The sequence below is a fragment of the Triticum urartu genome, chromosome 3 (genome assembly GCF_003073215.2).
Source record: "Triticum urartu cultivar G1812 chromosome 3, Tu2.1, whole genome shotgun sequence".
In the NCBI taxonomy this organism is placed as follows: Eukaryota; Viridiplantae; Streptophyta; class Magnoliopsida; order Poales; family Poaceae; genus Triticum; species Triticum urartu.
Genome location: NC_053024.1, coordinates 12,100,075 through 12,121,872, shown reverse-complemented (window position 1 = coordinate 12,121,872; position 21,798 = coordinate 12,100,075). Strand labels below are relative to the sequence as shown.

The window sequence follows — 21,798 nt, the reverse complement described above, 5'->3', positions numbered from 1 at the left end:
ATGCATGATAACAGGCATCACAAGTAATTCAGAGGCATCACAAGTAATTCAGAAATTGTGAAACAAGCCTTTCAATGTACGAACTTGAAAGAACTACTGAGGCTTCTGTGACAGTTCAGAAAAGTAATGATCAATTCTCTCTATTTCTGTTTCTAGTTCACATAGTTTGATAACTTGGATGCACAACGGCTATTGGTGCAATATTAGGTTCCATATCATGTAGAAGAAAAAAAGATAGGTGACAATAGCAAGCACACATCTGAGTAGACATTAGCAATATATGACAGAAATGTACATGCTGATTAACAAGCTTGGGCTTAGCAGTAATATTCTGAGAAAATATTTTCTTGAAGCCTGAACAAGTGGCTTTCCTTTTTAAAAATAGAACCAAAACCATGACACAATCACTTGACAACATCTATTGACTACATTAGATGGAGAACTACTCAAGCGGTGCAAGCAAGCAAAATTGCCAAGCTAGTGCACCAAGTCCAAATTCAGTTAAAGCAAGCTCTTCCTACTGCAAGGATATTGAGCTTTCGAATTGTAGAGAATTTGTTGCTTTCACTTGCCATAATCTACTCCAGCTAGTTGCTGCAAGTGGGTGCAATTATAAATTGCATGGCTACAGAAAATATGAGGACGAGCAAGTGGGTGCAATTATAAACTCACTTACAATAACAAGCAAGCACATCAAAATCTGAACCAGTATCTGAGCTAGTACTCCAAACTGTATGTAAAATGTGCTCCTACTAAAAAAACAGGACATTGTGCCTGTCAAATATGCAGTTCTCCTTATCAACCTACCTAGCAGTAACAAAACCAAAAAAACTCATGCGGCACCTACATGAGTAGCAGGAGTATTTCTGAATTGTGATGCTAGGTTATTAATTTCTTACAGAGTGCACCATTTAAAGGCATTGATGTGATTATTTCTCTGCAATTATGTATCCTAAACTAGCAAGGTTATATTTAAAGGCATTTACAGAGTGCACCATTTAAAGGCATTAATTATGTATCCTAAACTAGCAAGCTGTTAACATGTCACTTGATAAAACATGGAGAAAACTACCTAAGGAGATGCAAAGCCTGCTTTGAAGAACGATTTAGAGAATAATAAGAAGCCACACAAAGCTAACAGCAGCAAATTAGCACCAGGCAGAAGCAAAAGGGAACGAATTACTACTACCCTTTACACTAGCACTGACCCTTCACAGTAGCAAAAGATGTCTACGTACTCGCACCATTCGTCCATCCATCTAGCAAGCAACTAGCACAATTCAACCAACCATCAAGCAAACCATCTACTACCTAACATCAACACACATCCATCTATCCAACATCCATTGATCCATGTAAATAGCAGCATGGACAAGAGAGGAACAGGGAACAGAGAGATGAACAAGGAACATGGAGGTGAGTAAGGAAGAGGGGCTCACCACGGGCAGCGCGTCGAAGGAGAGCAGCCGCCGGCCACGCACAGGGAGAGACGGCGGGAGGTGGCGACGATGGTCACGGCACCATCCTTGGTTCGCCGGCTGCTGCTGGGGAGACCGGAGGCGAAGGACGGCAGGGGCCGGCGGGGTGGGCGCGTCCGTCGGGGCCGAGGTCGCCGGCTGCTGCAGGGGTCGGAAGAGGCGCTCGCTCGTCTGAGGTGGAGGAGAGGAGCGGCCGGCGGGGCAAGGAACCCTAGCGCGAGGGTCGGGGCGGCGAGGGTGGGGGCGCGGGGGCGCGGGGGCGGCGGGGGTGGAGTCCTGTGAGGGTCGGGGCGGCGGCGTCGTGGGTCGGGGCAGCGGGCGGGTGGATCTGGTGGCGAGGGAGAGAGGGTCGAAGGGGATCTGGCGAGGGAGAGGGAGGATAGCTTACTAATGGCGCACCACTCCTCGGTGCGCCATTAGAGATTTTTTTAGATAGCAATGGCGCACCCCGCAGCGGTGCGTCATTAGAATGTTTTTTTATTATAGTTCGAGCACAGGTTATATTGCACCTAACCCAATCCACATCAGAACCCGCCCACTAGCTTGACCGGTCAGCACGCAACACAAACAGCAGGAGGTCCGGGGTTCGATTCCCAAGCTCCGTAGTATTTTTTTGCATTTTAAATGCTGTTTGATATTTATTTGTGTTTAAATATGTTCAAACTTGTTTAAATCATAACGGTAATATTTTTTATAAAAATAGTAATAATTTTTCTAAAAATATGTTCAAATTTGTTACTTGAAAATATCATCGGCGGCGGCGGTGGAGCGGGGGAGGGTGCGGGGGGTGCCCGTTGGCGGCGGTGGAGCGGGGGGGGGTGCGGGTGGCCGGGTGCTCGTCGGCGGCGGTGGAGGGGGATCGAGATCGAGTGTCTTCACCACTGGCTCGCATCCTTAGGGTGACTCAGCATCTTGTTTTTTTATTTATCTCCGGATCATTTCTGTCATCTTCCCGCTTCTTCTCCTCCCTATCCACGTGCCAACGCAGGAGCTTTGCTACCTTAGGGTCCGTGAAATACCGCTGCAGACGAGGAGTGATCGGAAAGTACCACACCAATTTTCGAGGAGCTTTCTTCCTCTTCTTGTATCGAGTGACGCCGCACACCGGACATATGATAGACTCTGCGTGCTCGTCCCAATAAATGATGCAATTGTTCATGCACACATGGTATTTCACGTGCGGTAAATCCAAAGGACACAAGATTTTCTAATGCAGTGCACCATTAGTAGTTTTGCAAAAATGTAAAAAAATATTTTTTATACAAATGGCGCACCGTTGCACAGTGCGCCATTACTAGTTAATTATGAAAAGTGGAGTATTCTTACAATAGGACTTACAACTTCCACCTATCTTCTCCAAAATCATAAGGTTAGTAAATCTTATTAATAAGAGCATAAAGACTTTCATTCTAGAAATTTTTAAAAAATCCAAAAAGCCTTTTCTATTTATCCATTTTATTTTAATTTCATCATTAAATAGAAACCCTTTTGGATTTTTTTCATTGTATTGAAAGAATTTTCAAAATGTAAAGGAGAAATTAATTAGAAAAAATTAGTTCTATAATTGCAAGTTAGAAAAAAGAAGTCATTACTAGTTTAAACTAGTAATGGCGCACTGTGCAACGGTGCGCCATTAGTAGTTTTGCCAAAAAGTAAAAAAAAAAACAAATTACTGGCGCACTTTGCCCAGATGCGCCATTAGTATGTTTGAAAAAATGGAAAAAAATTTGTTACTAGTGGCACACCTTTTGTCTGTTGCGCCATTAGTGTCTTCCACACTAATGGCGTACCTCCACCTGGTGCGCCATTAGTATATAGTAGTGGCGCACCACTTCTCTGGTGCGCCATTAGTGTCAATCTTATCTTTAGCCCTTTTCCTAGTAGTGTCTAAGTCCCCAGATTTGCATATTTTCATGCCACATTCATCACATCATAACCCTGCAACCGTGGCTCCGTTTTGGGCGTGTAGCATATAAAATTGTTCGTCTCGACGAGTACTTCATTTTATTCCATTGCACCATGTTCATTTGAGCTCATCTTGATGCCCTAAATGCTGTTGCAAGAGTGCTATGCCATGTTAGTTTCAGACTGTTTTCAGTAATTGGTCATTTGTCATTTTTGCCATGTTTAATGTGTGCCTCCTATGATCTTGAGCCCTACATGTGTTTTGAAGTATGCCATGCCATATTTACAGGGTGTATGCCATGTATTTTTGTGATCTTTATGGTGACTAGCACAAGCATGCAAAGTAGCTCTCGTGATGTTGCTGATTTCAGGGACTTGGAATTTCACTAAGTCCTTTTCCTGCTGTTATTTTTATGCCATGTATTCATGTTGCTACAGAGTGATCCATGCCTCTTTTGAGCATGTTCAGTAAGGATGTTTTGTACATACTGTGGTGCTCTATCCATCCATGTCTTTGTTTGCAATTATAGAGCATCCTAGCTTGACTCAATCGAGCTCTACTTTTGCTATAAAATGTTCCTGGCAGAATGTTTACGTGTTAAGCATTTTTGCCGAGCTTGTTGTAGTTGATCCATGCATGCTATGTTGTTGTTCTTGCCATGTTTAACTTCTATGCCATGTCTACTTGCTGGGTGTATGCTTAGTTTATCATCCAATGCCTTGTGGTGAGTGCATCAAGTTTGTAAACATGCCTACTTAATATCTGTTTTGCCATGTTCCAGTTTTCTACTAAGTCTGAATCTGTTAACGATAATTGGTATGTTCACATGGTTGCCATTGTATTTTCTGATCCCTTTTGGCTTATGGTCAGTAAGGGACTTTTGTTGTATGCTTTGAGTAGCTTCATGCCATGCCTTGCTTTGCCATGATATGTTCCTGTAGCATGTTGTTATCATGCTCTAAACATTGCTTCCTGATGTTAAATTCCTGACATGTTGTTATTTTCACTAAGTATGTAACCTGTTATCTTTTGCACTTTTATTGAGTGGTTTAGCCGTATCTCAGTGTTCATCTTTTGCCAAGCATCTTGAGTGGATCCCTGTCATGTATTTTGTTGCTATGTTAGAGTGCAGTAGCTTGTTGTTCTTGATGCATTTAGATGGCCTTGTGCTGTTAATCGCAGATCGGTGCCATATTTGTTTTGTTTGCCATTTCCAAACCGTGCATCCGATTCCAGTGATCTTTATATCGAATTCGACCGAAATCAACCCATCTTTCCAGCGGCACGCTTGGTTTGCCAAGTTGAGTCCCGGTTCAATCTTTTCCTTCTGAAACATGCATATGCATCGCATATCACATCCCGCATATCATGACATGTTTTGCATCATGTTGATTGTGCATTGCACGTGGTTGATTGAGTCTCCCTTTGCTTGTGTTCTTGCTTTGGGTAGAGCTGGGATACGAGTACGTGATCGAGGAACCGTTGAGTACGCTTACGAGGTTCAAGCTTTCGTCTTCTCGGAGATCTTTGCAGGCAAGATGACCATACCCTCGAAATCACTTCTATCTTTGCTTGCTAGATGCTCGCTCTTTTGCTATGCCTGTGCTGCGATACCTACCACTTGCTATATCATGCCTCCTATATTACCATGTCAAGCCTCTAACCCACCTTGTCCTAGCAAACCATTGTTTGGCTATGTTACCGCTTTGCTCAGCCCCTCTTATAGTGTTGCTAGTTGCAGGTGAAGATTGGAGTTTGTTCCTTGTTGGAACATGTTTATTGTTGGGATATCACAATATCTCTTATTTAATTAATGCATCTATATACTTGGTAAAGGTTGGAAGGCTTGGCCTTATGCCTGGTGTTTTGTTCCACTCTTGCCGCCCTAGTTTCCGTCATACCGGTGTTATGTTCCTTGATTTTGCGTTCCTTACACGGTTGGGTTATAATGGGAACCCCTTGACAGTTCGCCTTGAATAAAACTCCTCCAGCAAGGCCCAACCTTGGTTTTACCATTTGCACTAACAACCTACCACCTTCCCTTGGGTTCTGCAGACTCAAGGGTCATCTTTATTTAACCCCCCGGGCCAGTGCTTCTCTAAGTGTTGGTCCGAAACAGAGTCACTTCCGGCGCCACCTCGGGGAAACTTGAGGGCTGATTTTAGCTGTACGTAGCGCTCATCCGGTGTTGCTCTGAGAACGAGATATGTGCAGCTCCTATTAGGTTGTCGGTGCATCGAGCGGCTTTGCTGGTTTAGTTTTACCATTGTCGAGATGTCTTGTAACCAGGATTCCGAGCCTGATCGGGTCTTCCTGGGACAAGGAATATCCTTCGTTGACCGCGAGAGCTTGTGATGGGCTAAGTTGGGACACCCCTACAGGGTTTTGAACTTTTGAAAGACGTGCCCGCGGTTATGGGCAGATGGAAATTTGTTAATGTCCGGTTGTAGAGAACTTGACACTTAACTAAAACGCATCAACCGCGTGTGTAGCCGTGATGGTCTCTTTCCGGCGGAGTCCGGGAAGTGAACACCGTGTTGGAGTTATGCTTGAACGTAAGTAGTCTTGGATCACTTCTTGATCATAGATTCTCGATCATGCTTTGCCTTCTCTTCTCGCTCTCATTTGCGTAAGTTAGCCACCATATATGCTAGTGCTTGCTGCAGCTCCACCTCACATACCTTTTACCTACCCATAAGCTTAAATAGTCTTGATCGCGAGGGTGTGAGATTGCTGAGTCCCCGTGACTCACAGATTACTTCCAAAACCAGTTTGCAAGTGCCGTTGAACCGTGCAGGTGATCCAACCGAGCTCAAGGAGGAGCTCGATGAAGATCTTGTTCATTGTGATGTTTCGTTTTAGTTGATCAGTAGTGGAGCCCAGTTGGGGCGATCGGGGATCTGTAGCACTAGGGGTAGTCTTCTTTTATTTTGGTTCCGTAGTCGGACCTTGATTGTATCTAGATGATGTAATGCTTTATTCATGTATTGTGTGAAGTGGCGATTGTAAGCCAACTATGTACCTCTTTCCTATTCAGTACATGAGATGTGTAATGATTACCCCTCTTGCGACATTGCTTAGAATGCGGTTATGCCTCTAAGTCGTGCTCCGACACGTGGGAGATATAGCCGCATCGTGGGCATTACAAGTTGGTATCAGAGCCTTCCCCGACTTAGGATCCCCCTGCTTGATCGAATCGCTGGCGTTGTTGAGTCTAGAAAAAAAATGTTTTGAGTCATTTAGGATTATATATATCGGAGAGTAGAATTCTTTTTACTCCTCAGTCCCTCCGTCGCTCTGGTGAGGCATCCTGACGTAGAGTTTTGACTATTCTCTTCTCAAATTTTCACTAAATTTTTTTTAGGATCACGCGGGTATCTTGGAATCGTTCTGATGGTTTTGTGACGAGAAAATTGTTCTTGGTGTCTCCTGACATTTAGTGGTTGTGGCAGTGTCCCGGGGAGTTGAGCTCCGAGGTGTTGTCATCACAATTTTATCATTGCAGTTCTGGAATACCTAAGTTTCGCCGACATCGAAAATCTCTTTTATGCAGTTGTTGGTGAGATAACCTCGACGCCACCCAGTACTGGGGCGGGAGTTCGGGAGTATTGCCATAACTCGTATAACGGATGCTTTTCGAAGGTTGAGGTAAATGATTTCCGAAGGTTTCTTGGTTATGTGTTGAAGGATGGATACAGCTGGATGTAGGTTTTGCTAGCTTTGGGTGAGATATTATGCTTCCCCTGTATCCCCAACACCTGATTGCATAACCGCAAAGGTTCGGGAGTTTATAAGTGGGAATTCAAGTAGCTCTTTGGATATCTTTCCGACAGATGTATGATATGAAATTGGGGTTCGACGTCTAGTGGTCCGCCTATCCATGGTTGGTTTTACAGTGGTCTCGTTGTGTCTTAAAGAGTCCTTGGCTATGCTGACTCGGGGACGCTTCGTATGTCATGTGCACTGCCTTGTACATGATGGTGCTGTACGATCGAGCCCGTGTGGGCCCCACCACGAAAACTTTGGATGAAATTTCTATCATATGTTTGTTTCTGGCTTATTCTGCAAGCCAATCCTTTGTTTTTGTTTTCAGTTGTGGTATTCCAGTTGCTTCGTAGTCAAGTGTTGATTCCATACCTTTCCTAAGTGGTGTTCTCACATTTCTATGTGAATACTAATCCTTCTTGATCATTGAGATTGTCATGCCAATCCTTTTCAACCGGTGTGTCTCTCTTCAAGTGGATCCGATCACTCCAACATTCGCAAGATCAATTATCAGTTCTTCTCAACGGTGTTTGCTTCATCCGTTACAAGTTGCCTTTGTTTTCCCCCCCCCCCCCCCTTTTTTTTTAAGGACTCATATATCTTAATCAAGTATCCATTTTAATTATGGATGTGAAGTCTCTCCATTCTTTTCTTTCAATGGTCTTATCCGGTGATTCTCATGAAGATGCTCTACAAGTTCATCATTCCTCGTTTCTTTTTCTTCTCCGGTGGATTTAATTCAAGCTTTGTTGATCATATCCCTTTTCCTCGTTTCAAATATTTTCCCATACCGGTGCACCTCATAATCATTCCCCGCTTGCTATTCAATTGTTCCGGAGTGTTCAAGTTATCTCAAAGATTCGTGCTTTCCATTCGTAATCCGTTCAAGCTATTTCAAGATTGTTGTCTCATTCAAGCCATTTAATTCAACCGGCGCAATCTTCCTTTATATCATTCAACATTGTATCTTTTGAGTGGGCCCTAACCCACAGGTCTTTTCCCAGGATCTTACCTGACTCTTCTAATTTTCCTAGAGCTATCCTAAATTCCTTTTGAAGTTTGACGTAAGAATGAATCATAATCAGTCAAATGTTTTTCCCCAAGATCTTTGAAATTATTTTCATCGTTGGTTCAACCTTTCTAATTTTCATCCCGGAGTATCTCAACAACCCATGTTGGTGTTTCGCATCGTCATTTTCAACATTTGAAGACCGAAGAAGAGTTTTCCTCCATATCTTGCTCCATTATCTTCAAGATTCAGGGTTCTAGCTTGATGCCATCCTCTCATCATTGTTTTCGATTGTGAGAATTCTTTTCACCCATCCGGAGTAATTTAGAGTATTTTTAGTTTGTTTCTCCGGAGGCTATCATCTCAGAATTATTCATTCCAGCTTTCAACTCTCTTTCTCCAAATCTTACCGGTGCATTATTCAAGTATTATCTTATCAGCTCGTGATCTCTTCATTCTCTTGTATCTAAATTTCCACAAGTATCTTCTTTCATTCTCTAATTCTTCCCGGTGTTTCGTTATCTTTTCTTCGTTCAAATTCAATTCTCATGGTGGTTCATTCAAGATTCCTTTTCTATTGGTATCATATCAATTTATTCGTTCTTTCCAATCCTACCGGTGGATCGTTGAAGACCTTCCCAAGTTGACGCTATATCTATCTTCATCCTTGCTACGAGAATAAGTAGTATGCCAAATCCGTCGATTGTCATCAATCTAAATTGATGAAGGATGAGCATAGCGTAATCCTTATTCTTGTTTCATCCAAGTGATTAATTCCTTATTCCGGAGGCTCATAAAATTCTCAGTTTCTATTGTTTCATCTTTTTCTTTCCCGGAATTCCAAGTTCTCTCGGTTACATCATCGTGAAAATCCATCTAATCATTGCAAGGATTCACCTTGCGTTTTCAACTTCTCTTTCCTTTCGTGTGATCATCCTTTTTTACCGGAGTTCTTCATGAAGGTTCTACATGATGGTTCATCAAGGATTTAATTCATTCTCGAAGTGTTCATCGAGATTCTTTCCAGAGGAGATCAAGTATTCTTCATCTTGCATTCCGAAGTGCAATTCCTTCTACCTTATCTTTTGAGGTGGTGTTATGTCATTCTTGATAATTTGAGTTCATGTTTCATGATTCACATGTTGTTAAGAATGAGGTATTTTAAATCCATCAACCTCTTCGTTGTAGTTATCTTGTGTCATGTTTTCACCTAAAGCCTTTTCTAAGGTTTGTTGCTATCTATGGTGCTAATAAATGACCCAAGTTCTTCTTTTTATCCTCCCGGTGAAATAGTTTCTCGTCTCCTTGTTCATATCAATCCAATTCTTTTTCCGTTAGTGGCAGAATTTCACCTCATAGTTGTGAGATGTTCTCCATAAGCTCACATTAAGCTTATCCTTTCGTTGTTGATAATCCAACAACTCCGTTCTAGCATATCTTGTAAGCGTGCTCTCCCAAGATGTTGTTTTCTCCTCCATTCTTTTGATTCCATTCTTTTATCTTTTCTGGAGGCATTGTGGTGTTGCTGTCCTCACTCTTCATCTCGGTTTGTCAGGACCATGTTCTTTTCGTGCTTACCCATTTAACCGGAGTGTGTGCTTGCTGCTCAAGTTCTTTCATCTTATCAAGTCTTGCATCTCTTTTCAACCGGAGTGCTACCCGAATTGGTTCTTTCTCTTCCTCTTTCTTAATGGAGTGCTTTCAACTTCATTCATCACCGTTGCTTTCTTTCTTTCAATTTGCTCAACCTCGCAAGGTTCTTTGGTTTCACTAGTTTGTCAAAGAAGCAACCTAGTTTTACCTCTTCTCTTTCTCTCCGTTTTTCCCTCCGGTGCCATCCTAGATCTCGGGACGAGATCCTCTCGTAGTGGTGGAGTGTCGTATCGCCCCGAGACCGTTGCGCCAGGTGTCTTCCAGTTATTCGCTGTTGTTGCCTTGTCATTTGTTTGCGTGTCATGCATTTCATATCATGTCATCATGTGCATCGCCTTTGCATACATGTTCATCTCATGCATCCGAGCATTTTCCCCGTTGTCCGTTTTGCAATCAGGCGCCCCTATGTCACCCGGTGTCCCCTTTTGCTTCTTTGCGTGTGCGGGTGTTAAACATTCTCGGATTGGACCGAGACTTCCCAAGCGGCCTTGGTTTGCTACCGGTAGACCGCCTGTCAAGTTTCGTGCCATTCAGACTTCGTTTGATACTCCAACGGTTAACCGAGGAACCGAGAAGGCCTCGTGTGTGTTGCAGCCCAACACCTCTCCAAAGTGGTCCAAAACCCACCTAAACCCCATCCATCTTCTAGGCCGTTCGATCACGATCATGTGGCCGCAAACCGTGCTCAATTTGGAGCCTCCTAGATCTACATAGCGCCGTCATGGAACAAAGAGGATAGCGACGAAAACTGGAGGAGAGCGTCAAGGAACTTGTCTCCACACGCAATGCTCCCAGCAGAGGATCAACGTCGGGGACGCCGCCATTGTGCCGATCCAACACCGAATCGAGGCTTTCGCCAGCAGACAACCACAACTCTGAGTGAGCAAGGGACATGACGAACACGCCTCGATGACGCCTCCAATGAGGGGGATGACATCCATGGGTGCCATCACCGCCGGCCCGACGGAAGCCGAGCAAGATTTTCATCCGCGCGTCGCACCTCACCACGCCACCTAGAGTTGGGCAACACCGTCCCAGAAGCTTCACACCGCCGCCACCGCAGCACTTCGCCACCGCAGCTGCAAGCCGAGGGTCTACAACCGGACGCACAACAAGGGGAAAATCGGCTGCACCACCGACATCCAGCTTGGACAGAAAACCGCAGCCATCCCGCACCACCAGCAAGGTCCAGGACCACCCGCAATAGCCGTCACCCACTCCAAGGGACAACCTTGCAATGGTCGGACCTGCATCTCCATGAAGAGCCAGCAGCACCGCCGGGAGAGCCTTGCCGCTCACCACACCACACAGAGGTGGCCGGCCGCTCGTTGCTCGCCAAGACTCCATCTTGGCCGAGCCATCGGCGTCGACGCCACCGGTCTGGCCATGGACTCGCACCGCTGCCTCCGGAGTGCGCCACCGACACCCACGCTCTCAAACATGTCGCTGCCTGCTCTAGCCAGGCCCGCCGCTCCACAAGGCCCCCTGCCGAGCTCAGGCCGCCAGCCCCCACTCCGGCGCGTGAAGATCTGACCAACCACCAGCTCCATCCAGAAGACACGCCGCGCCGACACCGGCTCGCGCGCTCCGCCGCTATGCACCATCACCGGCCAGTCAGTACGCCGCCCACCGCCACCTGCCTGCGCGGCCCGCCCGACGCGCCTGACTCCGATCTCCGCCATCGGTTGAGGAAGAGAGCCCCCCACGGCCCCGCACCAGGAGAGGGCAGACGAGATCCCGCCGCCGTCGACAACACGCGGGCATTGCCCAGCGGCGCCCGCCGGTAGCAGCGGGGGGAGGGAAGGAGGGTGGGGGCTGGGGGCGGCAGCTAGGGTTCGAGCGCCCGGGACGGCACTATAAATACAACACAGGAATTGCAAAGTATATATATTGCATGGACCATACTATTAGAATAACCATGACATAGTTTGAGGTAACAATACACATAAAGTTTAAAAAATTGGGACAAGATAAACATTTCCTGCATGGAATTAAGCTAAGCTATCATTCCCATTTGAATGCCTTAAATTCACCACATGCAACTGTTACCTAAGACTTGTTTTTTTTTACCATGGCGAAGGGCGAAGGAAGAAGACATGCAGAGAAACCTTTTTGAAACAGTTCTGAAATTACGGTTTTTGTGTGCAAAATTACCAATCAACTGCGTGTGCGACATGTTTTTCTGGACAGAGGAGTATCGGTACTTCCTCCAATCCATATCACTTGTTGCTCATACGGATGTGCTAGATGTATTTTTGTGCTAATACATTTATTTCAGCGTTAAGTAATATGGATCGGAAGGAATATATTCCTTTGATAGAATATGAAAGATTGGTTGAATGGCTTTTCTTAGTGTATACCATCTTGAATCCTGGTATGTTTTCATTTTTACAATAATATCAGTTAGTGCCTTAACCTATAAAAGAAGTATTACCTCGTCGGAAGATTCTTATTTTAGATTTGTCTAGATACAGAGGTATCTAAAACTAAAACGTGATTAGACACATTTGTATGTAGACAAATTTAAGACAAGAATTTTGGGACGGAGTGAATATTTAGCATGTGTATGTACGTGTGTATGCTAACCTTTTTCTTTTGAATTTTTTTGACGGAATTTCTTTTAAACTAATTTTATTTTTTGAACTAGTAATATTTTTTTTGAGAAATTTTTGAACTAGTTTTTTTTTAGGGTTAGTGTGCGTCTTCTATTTGGGTGTATCTGGGCTGTTGCTCGGCCCACCTTTCGACCTGTCTCGCGTTTCCTTCTCGTTTTGTCTGCAAATTTCGATCGCCGCCATCCGGCCAGACAGAAAATGGAATAAAGAGGGCGGCGGCCGCCAGGAAGAGACGACTCGCTTCCGGTGGTGCAACGAGAAGCCTTTGCGTCTGCGATCCGGCAGCTGGCCACGCGGCCGCTCCATCCTGTGAAAGGAAGGGAAGGAAGCGATGGAAAAGCGGCAGCACCGGGAGAAAGATGAGGGCGGCGTCAGCGAGAGGAGGGAGGTCGCGGCGGCAGGCGCCACCAACACCATAGATCACCTCGAGAACCTCGACAACCTCGAGTGCCTCATCTGCCGCGAGCCCCTGCGCCCTCCTATTTTCCAGGTAACCCCTGTGTTTGATCTGCTGATACAACTCAAATCCTACGAGCTCCTGAGTCCTGAGAGACGATAGCACCAATGGATCTAAAGAACTATCTGGGTGTCTTAGACTGAGAGTATAATATTTCGAAATCTGTTTATTATTAGATTCGTTTATAATTATAATAGTATTGCAGTGCGTATGGTGCCTAGTTTAATTTTCTCGCCAAACTGTAGATGATTACCTAATTGCCTGTTTTTGGACTTGTAATTTTGTAGTTGCAAAATTGCAACTCAATGTTGAATCTCTGAAATCAGAACGACATCACATCAAATGCACACATCAGTCCAAATTCTGGTGTTGGGTGATTACCAATGCGTCTGGTGCCTAGTTAAATTTTGTTGTCAAACTGTAGGATGGCTGGATGGGTGAAGAACGACATCACATCAATTGCATGTTTTTGGACTTGTTATTTTGTAGTAGACGTGTCTGAAGAACGACATCTGATGCAGACATTATAGTCCAAATGCCTAAAAAAAATTGATCGGTGCATTTTCTGCTATATATGTTGTCTTCCATCCGTGTATGAGTCCATTCAATTGTAAATTTGTAATGTCATTCAGATCGTTATCATGTGGAAATCCCAAACTGTGAGATCCGTGTATGAGTCCATTCAATTGTAAATTTGTAATGTCATTCAGATCGTTATCATGTGGAAATCCCAAACTGTGAGAGCTATGCTATATATATTCTCCAACATTCACAAGTTGCCTTTTGAACATGGAAATAGGTTGTTACAACCATGCGAGAACTAACTATATTTAAATACCTGAGATGTTGCCGTACTTTACTGTACATTGAGCGTTTAAATTCATAATATTCAAAAAAATTGATTTTTTGCTTGAAATGCCCATTTACCGAGGGGCATGGAAATACGCGGTAACCGTGGTAAATCTCAAAATTTTGAGCGGTAACCAAAACCGCGAGTGGAATAGATTTAGATGGTAACGAAGATTGAAGATGCGCCCCATTTATATTTGTGGAAAATTATGCTACAATAGGGGAAGTATGTGTACCTTATGCAAACTAGCTAGACGGTATGTGTCATCACTATGGGGAAACACAAACTACATATATACTGTAGTAGTCCCTCCATAGACAGTATAAGATGTTTCTGCAAGCTGTTTTAGCTTGCAAAAACGTCTTATATTATGGGATGGAGGGAGTACTATACTACGGTATATAGTATATTCAATGAATAAATCTGATTCATTGATATACTATAGTACTGTACTGCGGATAGTACTATACTATGTGGAACCGAGGGAGTAGTATATTAAGAACAGGGTGGCTCGTGTATCTCCGTTCCTATGCCGATCCGTACATTGTTCCTGTTATTCCTAGGAGTGAACTTAGTGTGTGAAAATAGCATCTCATGCGTACTGATTCCTATGTTGTTGCTGTGTTCATCATTTTAGCTTGTATTTTATTCTGCTAAAGTTAATATAGCATATTTACTGATTCATATCAATGTACTGATTTTTTTTCTTCTGTTCCGCAGTGCACCATGCGCCATACCATATGTTTATCTTGCCATGACAAGTTCCCAGACAAGTGTTTCTTCTGCTCCAATACCACAGTCTACAATCGCTGCCTCGAGCTAGAAGATGCGGTTGAATCAATCAAACTTGCTTGCTCCAATGGCGAACACGGATGCACTGCGAGGATAACATACTACCAAAAAGAAGAGCATGAGAAAGATTGCCCGCACGCGCCATGCTTCTGCCCTGTAACCGGCTGCAGCTTCAAAGGGCCAACGGCAATGCTCCTCGAGCATTTCTCACGCGAGTACAAGTGGCGTAGCACGAAATTTATATACAACGAGGCGTTTGGGGTCCGCATCCGCGGCGATACTCCTGGTTCATGCATTCTTGTGGGCGAGGATGGGCACATCTTCATGATCAATATGGAAATGGAGCCCGCCGGAATTGTCATCTCAGTTTGCTCCATTCAGCCTCACATTACTGGATCCAAGTTCAAGTGCAGGCTATCAATATCATGCAGTGAAACGGGCTACTATCAGGCTGCCGAGTTCCAAATGAGGATCACTAATCTGTATGATGGGATGCCCAAGGACTTCATGTTCCTTGTGCCCAAGGGGTTGCTTCGACGTGCCATAACTATTGTGCCTGTGACTATCACGCCAGAATAGGATCCATGTGCAGCTTTGGAGGAGGCACGAGCATAGTTTTTGTCTCGATGAAAGTCTGTCTTCAAATCGTCCAAGTGGATGAACAGACTACATTTCCCTGCTTGATCCTGACTTTAAGGATAATTCATGATATTTGTACCCTTGGAAGTTTAGCTTCAAATCGTTCAAGCAAGTGGATGACGAAACTACATTCGCTAAAGTGTTTCTTAATCCGTATTTGAATTTGTATCGAGCCATCTTTATGTATGATCTATACTAGAATTGGCAGTCAAATCGGCTGCTGTTTCACAGGTCCAGCCAGACAGGGGTTAATCTTGCTCCAGGGTTACATGGTCATGTTACAAACCTCAACCATGCAAGGATGCAAGTCAGGAGATAGCCAAAGCTCCTTTTTCTACTGAGAGAAAGTTGTTGCAGCTTTATTTATAATGTTGGGCGCATTCCGATACCATGTTGTCCGAAGTAGTTAAATACCAGTCTTACAGAGTTTAATTAGGGAGGGTTGCGTATAGCCAAATCTATTGAAGATGTCATCTAGAATATTCAGGAGGCTTCCAGAGAATGTGCAAAATACAAGTTGTTCGGATTTTAGCATACGATAATGTAGTATGTTTTATCTTCTTATTAGCATGCTAATCACCCCATAACTAAACAGTGTATGTGCATAGGGGATAAGCTCCGTCCTACAAATAAATATCGTGCAGCCCCCTTTTTTTTCGAAACAGGCAGATCTGCATGTGAATATATTAGAAGGAGAGATTACGCGGCCCTATCTCAAGAGAGGGTTGAATTCTTTCTTTTTTTGAAATTTTCCCCTAAGGAGTCGTTCTAATTAAGAATCTAGAACAGAGTTGCATTTTAATATATGGAATACATGCGAAGACTATTCTAACACACCCGCAAGATAATGCACGGCAGTTGACCTACCTATCCATAAGACCCCACAGACATTGATGAAACAAGTAACACCATTGAGGTTGTCTACAAAGTGCCATCGTCACCACTTCTCACGAGCAAGCGACTCTGACTTTACCATGCGCGTCCAACGCACAAAAACCCTGCCGACTAATACCAAACAATCGGCCAAACACGCCAAGGACCAATCAACTCCAACTTCAGCAACGAGCCTCGAATAAGAAATAAGCATGGCTTGCACCAACAGAACCGACTTGACTATGACATGGCATCTTTGTCCTCACGTTGCCCCACATAGTTACAACTATGACTTCATGCCGAGCAATACGCTAGATGTTTGTCGATGATGGATATTGCCACGACCCTTCTCCTCATGCGACCGTCATTGTTTCTTCATTAGTCGAAACACTACCTGAAGCGATCCACCGCCCAGGCACGGCAGCGGTGAAGAAAGCCGATTCCAGCACCCTCGACCGACGCCAGATAGTGTGTGGTTCTCTTAACGCACCTCTAAGCTCTCGTGGCTCTATTTCGGGCCACACGTAAGGGTACCCGTTGATGATAAAAGAAAAAGTGAAAGTGTCGGTGTCAAAACCGGCGGATCTCGGGTAGGGGGTCCCGAACTGTGCGTCTAGGCCGGATGGTAACAGGAGGCAGGGGACACGAAGTTTTACCCAGGTTCGGGCCCTCTTGATGGAGGTAAAACCCTACGTCCTGCTTGATTAATATTGATGATATGGGTAGTACAAGAGTAGATCTACCACGAGATCAGAGAGGCTAAACCCTAGAAGCTAGCCTATGGTATGATTGTATGTTGTGATTGTTGTCCTACGGACTAAAACCCTTCGGTTTATATAGACATCGGAGAGGGTTAGGGTTACACAAGGTCGGTTACAAAGGAGGAGATATCCATATACGTATTGCCTAGCTTGCCTTCCACGTCAAGTAGAGTCCCATCCGGACATGAGGCGAAGTCTTCAATCTTGTATCTTCGTAGTCTATCAGTCCGGCCAATGGAGATAGTTCGGCTGTCCGAAGACCCCCTAATCCAGGACTCCCTCAGAAAGAGACTATATGGGGCAGGGGAAATTAATAATAATCCTATAAAGGATGTCGGAGTACCCGGCCCCTGAGAGCCTCCATGGGAGAGGAGACCCTCTACAACGTCTCTTTGGAATGGTATCCCGTCGCCGGTTCCCTTGGGTTCTCCACATCGCCCAATCTGTCTAACGGCGCACACCCAGGCGTCTTTTCTCCGGGGTCCATGACAGGTGGACCGGGAAGGGGGGGGGACCGTCATGTGGCATTTTCGGTCGTGAACGCGTGTGTCGCCATACGCGCTAGTCCGCGCATGATTGGAAGGTCAGGTGTGCCTGTCAATGCCGCACGCCCCTGCCGGGCTGAATCGCTGGTGCCAATTCATGTGTAGCTATCTATAGTTACCCGTATGGAAAGATAAAGAAAATTTCAAAATAAAAGGTTTTCTATTGCATAACAACTGCCCATGTACAACATTGTAGTAGAACAGAGCATCTTACTACTATAGTATCTGAATCAGGGAGCAAAGACAGACTCTACTGATATTTGGAGGAGCAAAGACAGACTCTACTGATATTTGGAATTTTACCTGGGATGGAAAATACTCCAACAAAAGAATCTATTTACAACTGATCGGAAATCCACACGATGCTGAAAAACCTTTCCAATGGATATGGAAATCTGCTTGCCTGGCCAAAGAGAAAATTTTCTTCAGGCTTCCAGATCCACTCGGAACTATTCTGAATATTCATGAAATAATTCCACAAATATATTCTCATGACTCCCATCCTACTAAGACTCAGCAAATCGTGGTAGCCTTAAGCTTGTGATCCCGTCGGTTCGGTAACTCACAGACATGGACAAAACCGTTCGTTCAATGACCGACAAAGGGACCGTGGACGTCCATATTGGTCCCTATGATTGATATTCAAATGAACCTTTCGTTATCATGGTTGTCCCTTTGCTTCGCGATACTTCACAAAACCTGGGATGCATCGGTATCCTCCCGAGTCATGACCATGCTCACTATACTAAAATCCTGGTTACCGGTTTGTTCTTCTTTCTCGTTATTGTATTCCGACATCCCCATGATGAAGTCATGTGTGTAAGGACAGATGATGACTAATTTCGTCACACCGAGAAGGCCCTAAGAATATCTCTCCATCGTCGGAGGAACAAATCCCACTGTCAAGCTATCCGGCCACTTGTCAAACTTTCTAATGAACCCGGAAGTTGTCGTTACGATCACCATGTTACATGTGACGTTTCTGAAGGAAATATGCCCTAGAGGCAATAATAAAGTTGTTATTTATATTACCTTATGTCATGATAAATGTTTATTATTCATGCTAGAATTGTATTAACCGGAAACTTAGTACATGTGTGAATACATAGACAAACAGTGTCACTAGTATGCCTCTACTTGACTAGCTCGTTGAATCAATGATGGTTATTTTTCCTGACCATAGACATGAGTTGTCATTTGATTAACGGGATCACATCATTAGAGAATGATGTGATTGACTTGACCCATCCGTTAGCTTAGCACAATGATCATTTAGTTTGTTGCTATTACTTTCTCCATAACCTATACATGTTCCTATGACTATGAGATCATGCAACTCCCGAGTACCGGAGGAACACTTAGTGTGCTATCAAACGTCACAACGTAACTGGGTGACTATAAAGATGCTCTACAGGTGTCTCCAATGGTGTTTGTTGAGTTGGCAAAGATCGAGATTAGGATTTGTCACTCCGAGTATCGGAGAGGTATCTCTGGGCCCTCTCGGTAATGCACATCACTATAAGCCTTGCAAGCAATGTGACTAATGAGTTAGTTGCGGGATGATGCATTACGGAACGAGTACAGAGACTTGCCGGTAACGAGATTGAACTAGGTATTGAAATACCGACGATCGAATCTCGGGCAAGTAACATACCGATGACAAAGGGAACAATGTATGTTGTTATGCGGTTTGACTGATAAAGATCTTCGTAGATTATGTGGGAACCAATATGAACATCCAGGTTCCGCTATTGGTTATTGACCGGAGACGTGTCTCGGTCATGTCTACATAGTTCTCGAACCCGTAGGGTCCGCACGCTTAACGTTTGGTGATGATCAGTATTATGAGTTTATGTGTTTTGATGTACCGAAGGTAGTTTGGAGTCTCGGATGTGATCACGGACATGACGAGGAGTCTTGAAATGGTTGAGACATAAAGATCGATATATTGGATGACTATGGTTGGACATCGGAAAGGTTTCGAGAGAGTTCGGGCATATACCGGAGTATCGGGGTGTTACTGGAACCCCCCGGGGAGTCAATGGGCCTTAATGGGCCATAGTGGAAAGGAGGAGGCGGCGGCCAAGGTAGGGGCTGATACGTCTCCAACGTATCTATAATTTTTGATTGCTCCATGCTATATTATCTACTGTTTTGGGAAATATTGGGCTTTATTATCCACTTTTATATTACTTTCGGGACTAACCTATTAACCAGAGGCCCAGACCAGATTTGCTGTTTTATGCCTATTTCAATGTTTTGAAGAAAAGGAATATCAGACGGAGTCGAAACGGAACGAAATCAACTAGAGAAGTTATTTTTGGAACGAAAGCCACCCGATGGACTTGGACCCCACGTCAAGGAAGGAAGGAGGAGCTCACGAGGGTAGGGGGCGTGCCCCCCTGCCTCGTGGGGCCCTCGTGGCTCCCCTGACGTGCTTCTTCTGCCTATATAACTCGATATACCCTAAAACTTCCAGAACTCAATATAGATCGGGAGTTCCGCCGCCAGAAGCCTCCGTAGCCACCAAAAACCAATCTAGACCCGTTCCGGCACCCTGCCGGAGGGGCAATCCCTCTCCGGTGGCCATATTCATCATCTCGGTGCTCTCCATGACGAGGAGGGAGTAGTCCTCCCTCGGGGCTGAGGGTATGTACCAGTAGCTATGTGTTTGATCTCTCTCTCTCTCTCTCTCTCTCGTGTTCTTGAGATGATACGATCTTGATGTATCGCGAGCTTTGCTATTATAGTTGGATCTTATGTTTCTCCTCGCCCTCTTCTCTCTTGTAATGAATTGAGTTCCCCTTTGAAGTAATCTTATCGGATTGAGTCTTTAAAGATTTGAGAACACTTGATGTATGTCTTGTCGTGGATATCTGTGGTGACAATGGGATACCACGTGCCACTTGATGTATGTTTTGATGACCAACTTGCGGGTTCCACCCATGAACCTATGCATAGGGGTTGGCACACGTTTTCGTCGTGATTCTCCGGTAGGAACTTTGGGGCACTCTTTGAGGTTCTATGTGTTGGTTGAATAGATGAATTGAGATTGTGTGATGCATATCGTATAATCATGCCCATGGATACTTGAGGTGACAATGGATTATCTAGGTGACATTAGGGTTTTGGTTGATTTATGTCTTAAGGTGTTATTCTAGTACGAACTCTAGGGCTGTTTGTGACACTTATAGGAATAGCCCAACGGATTGATTGGAAAGAATAACTTTGAGGTGGTTTCGTACCCTACCATAATCTCTTCGTTCGTTCTCCGCTATTAGTGACTTTGGAGTGACTCTTTGTTGCATGTTGAGGGATAGTTATGTGATCCAATTATGTTAGTATTGTTGAGGGAACTTGCACTAGCGAAAGTATGAACCCTAGGCCTTATTTCAACACATTGCAATACCGTTTACCCTCACTTTTATCCTTAGTTACCTTACTGTTTTTATATTTTCAGATTACAAATACCTTTATCCACCATCCATATACCACTTTTATCACCATCTCTTCGCCGAACTAGTGCACCTATACAATTTACCATTGTATTGGGTGTTTTGGCGACACAAGAGACTCTTTGTTATTTGGTTGCAGGTTTGCTTGAGAGAGACCATCTTCATCCTACGCCTCCTAAGGATTGATAAACCTTAGGTCATCCACTTGAGGGAAATTTGCTACTGTCCTACAAACCTCTGCACTTGGAGGCCCAACAACGTTTACAAGAAGAAGGTTGTGTAGTAGACATCAAGCTCTTTTCTGGCGCCGTTGCCGGGGAGGTGAGTGCTTGAAGGTATATCTTTAGATCTTGCAATCGAGTCTTTTAGTTTCTTGTTTTATCACTAGTTTAGTTTATAAAAGAAAACTACAAAAAATGGAATTGAGTTTGTCTCATACGCTTCACCTTTTTAATATCTTTCGTGAGTATGATGGAAAGGATAATTGTGCTCAAGTGCTAGAAGAAGAAATCTATAAAATGTTTGGCACTAAATATTTGAATGATGAGCATGATTGCAATGTTGTTAGTACGAATTCTTTGAACATCCATGATGCTAATGATGATTGCACTAGTTATGATGAAAATGCCTCCTATAAATATGTCAATTTTTGTGGAGTAGACTGGGTTTGCAAGTACACACCAAATAGGGAAGATAGATATTGCAAGAGGCATAAGTACTTAGAAACCAAATTGTTGCAAGAAGAGCTAGATGAATGTGCTGAAAGATTCAATATTTTTCGTGCCCCTTGTGAACTTTGCAATGAACATGGTCATTTAAAGCTCCAATGTTATTTGTTTCATGATCAAGTCGTGTCCAAACATTGTGATAATTTGATTACCCTTGAGCATCATAAAGAGATTAGCCTTCTTTTGGGTTATGAAGAAATGAAACGTTTAACTGAGGGTATTCCAAAGTTTAATCTTGATAGAGTTCTTGATTTTGATCTAGAGAATATTTA

General features: G+C 44.1%; 1 protein-coding gene across 1 annotated transcript; it reads left to right on the top strand.

The window, feature by feature from the left end:
* The first annotated feature begins 12,757 nt into the window (after positions 1-12,757).
* LOC125546487 (putative E3 ubiquitin-protein ligase SINA-like 6) lies at positions 12,758-15,104 on the top strand. Its single transcript, XM_048710737.1, has 3 exons — positions 12,758-12,916; positions 14,101-14,130; positions 14,454-15,104. Exons 1-3 carry the CDS (start codon positions 12,758-12,760, stop codon positions 15,102-15,104), a joined length of 840 nt encoding a protein of 279 aa, XP_048566694.1.
* Positions 15,105-21,798: the final 6,694 nt, after the last annotated feature.

What these genes read in the sequence shown, in the direction of transcription:
- LOC125546487 (XM_048710737.1), top strand. Translation starts at nt 12,758, where the DNA reads ATGGAAAAGCGGCAGCACCGGGAGAAAGATGAGGGCGGCGTCAGCGAG. An exon ending in TGCGCCCTCCTATTTTCCAG is followed by an intron (nt 12,917 to 14,100) that starts GTAACCCCTGTG and finishes AAAACGTCTTAT; the next exon opens with ATTATGGGATGGAGGGAGTA. An exon ending in GGAGGGAGTACTATACTACG is followed by an intron (nt 14,131 to 14,453) that starts GTATATAGTATA and finishes TCTGTTCCGCAG; the next exon opens with TGCACCATGCGCCATACCAT.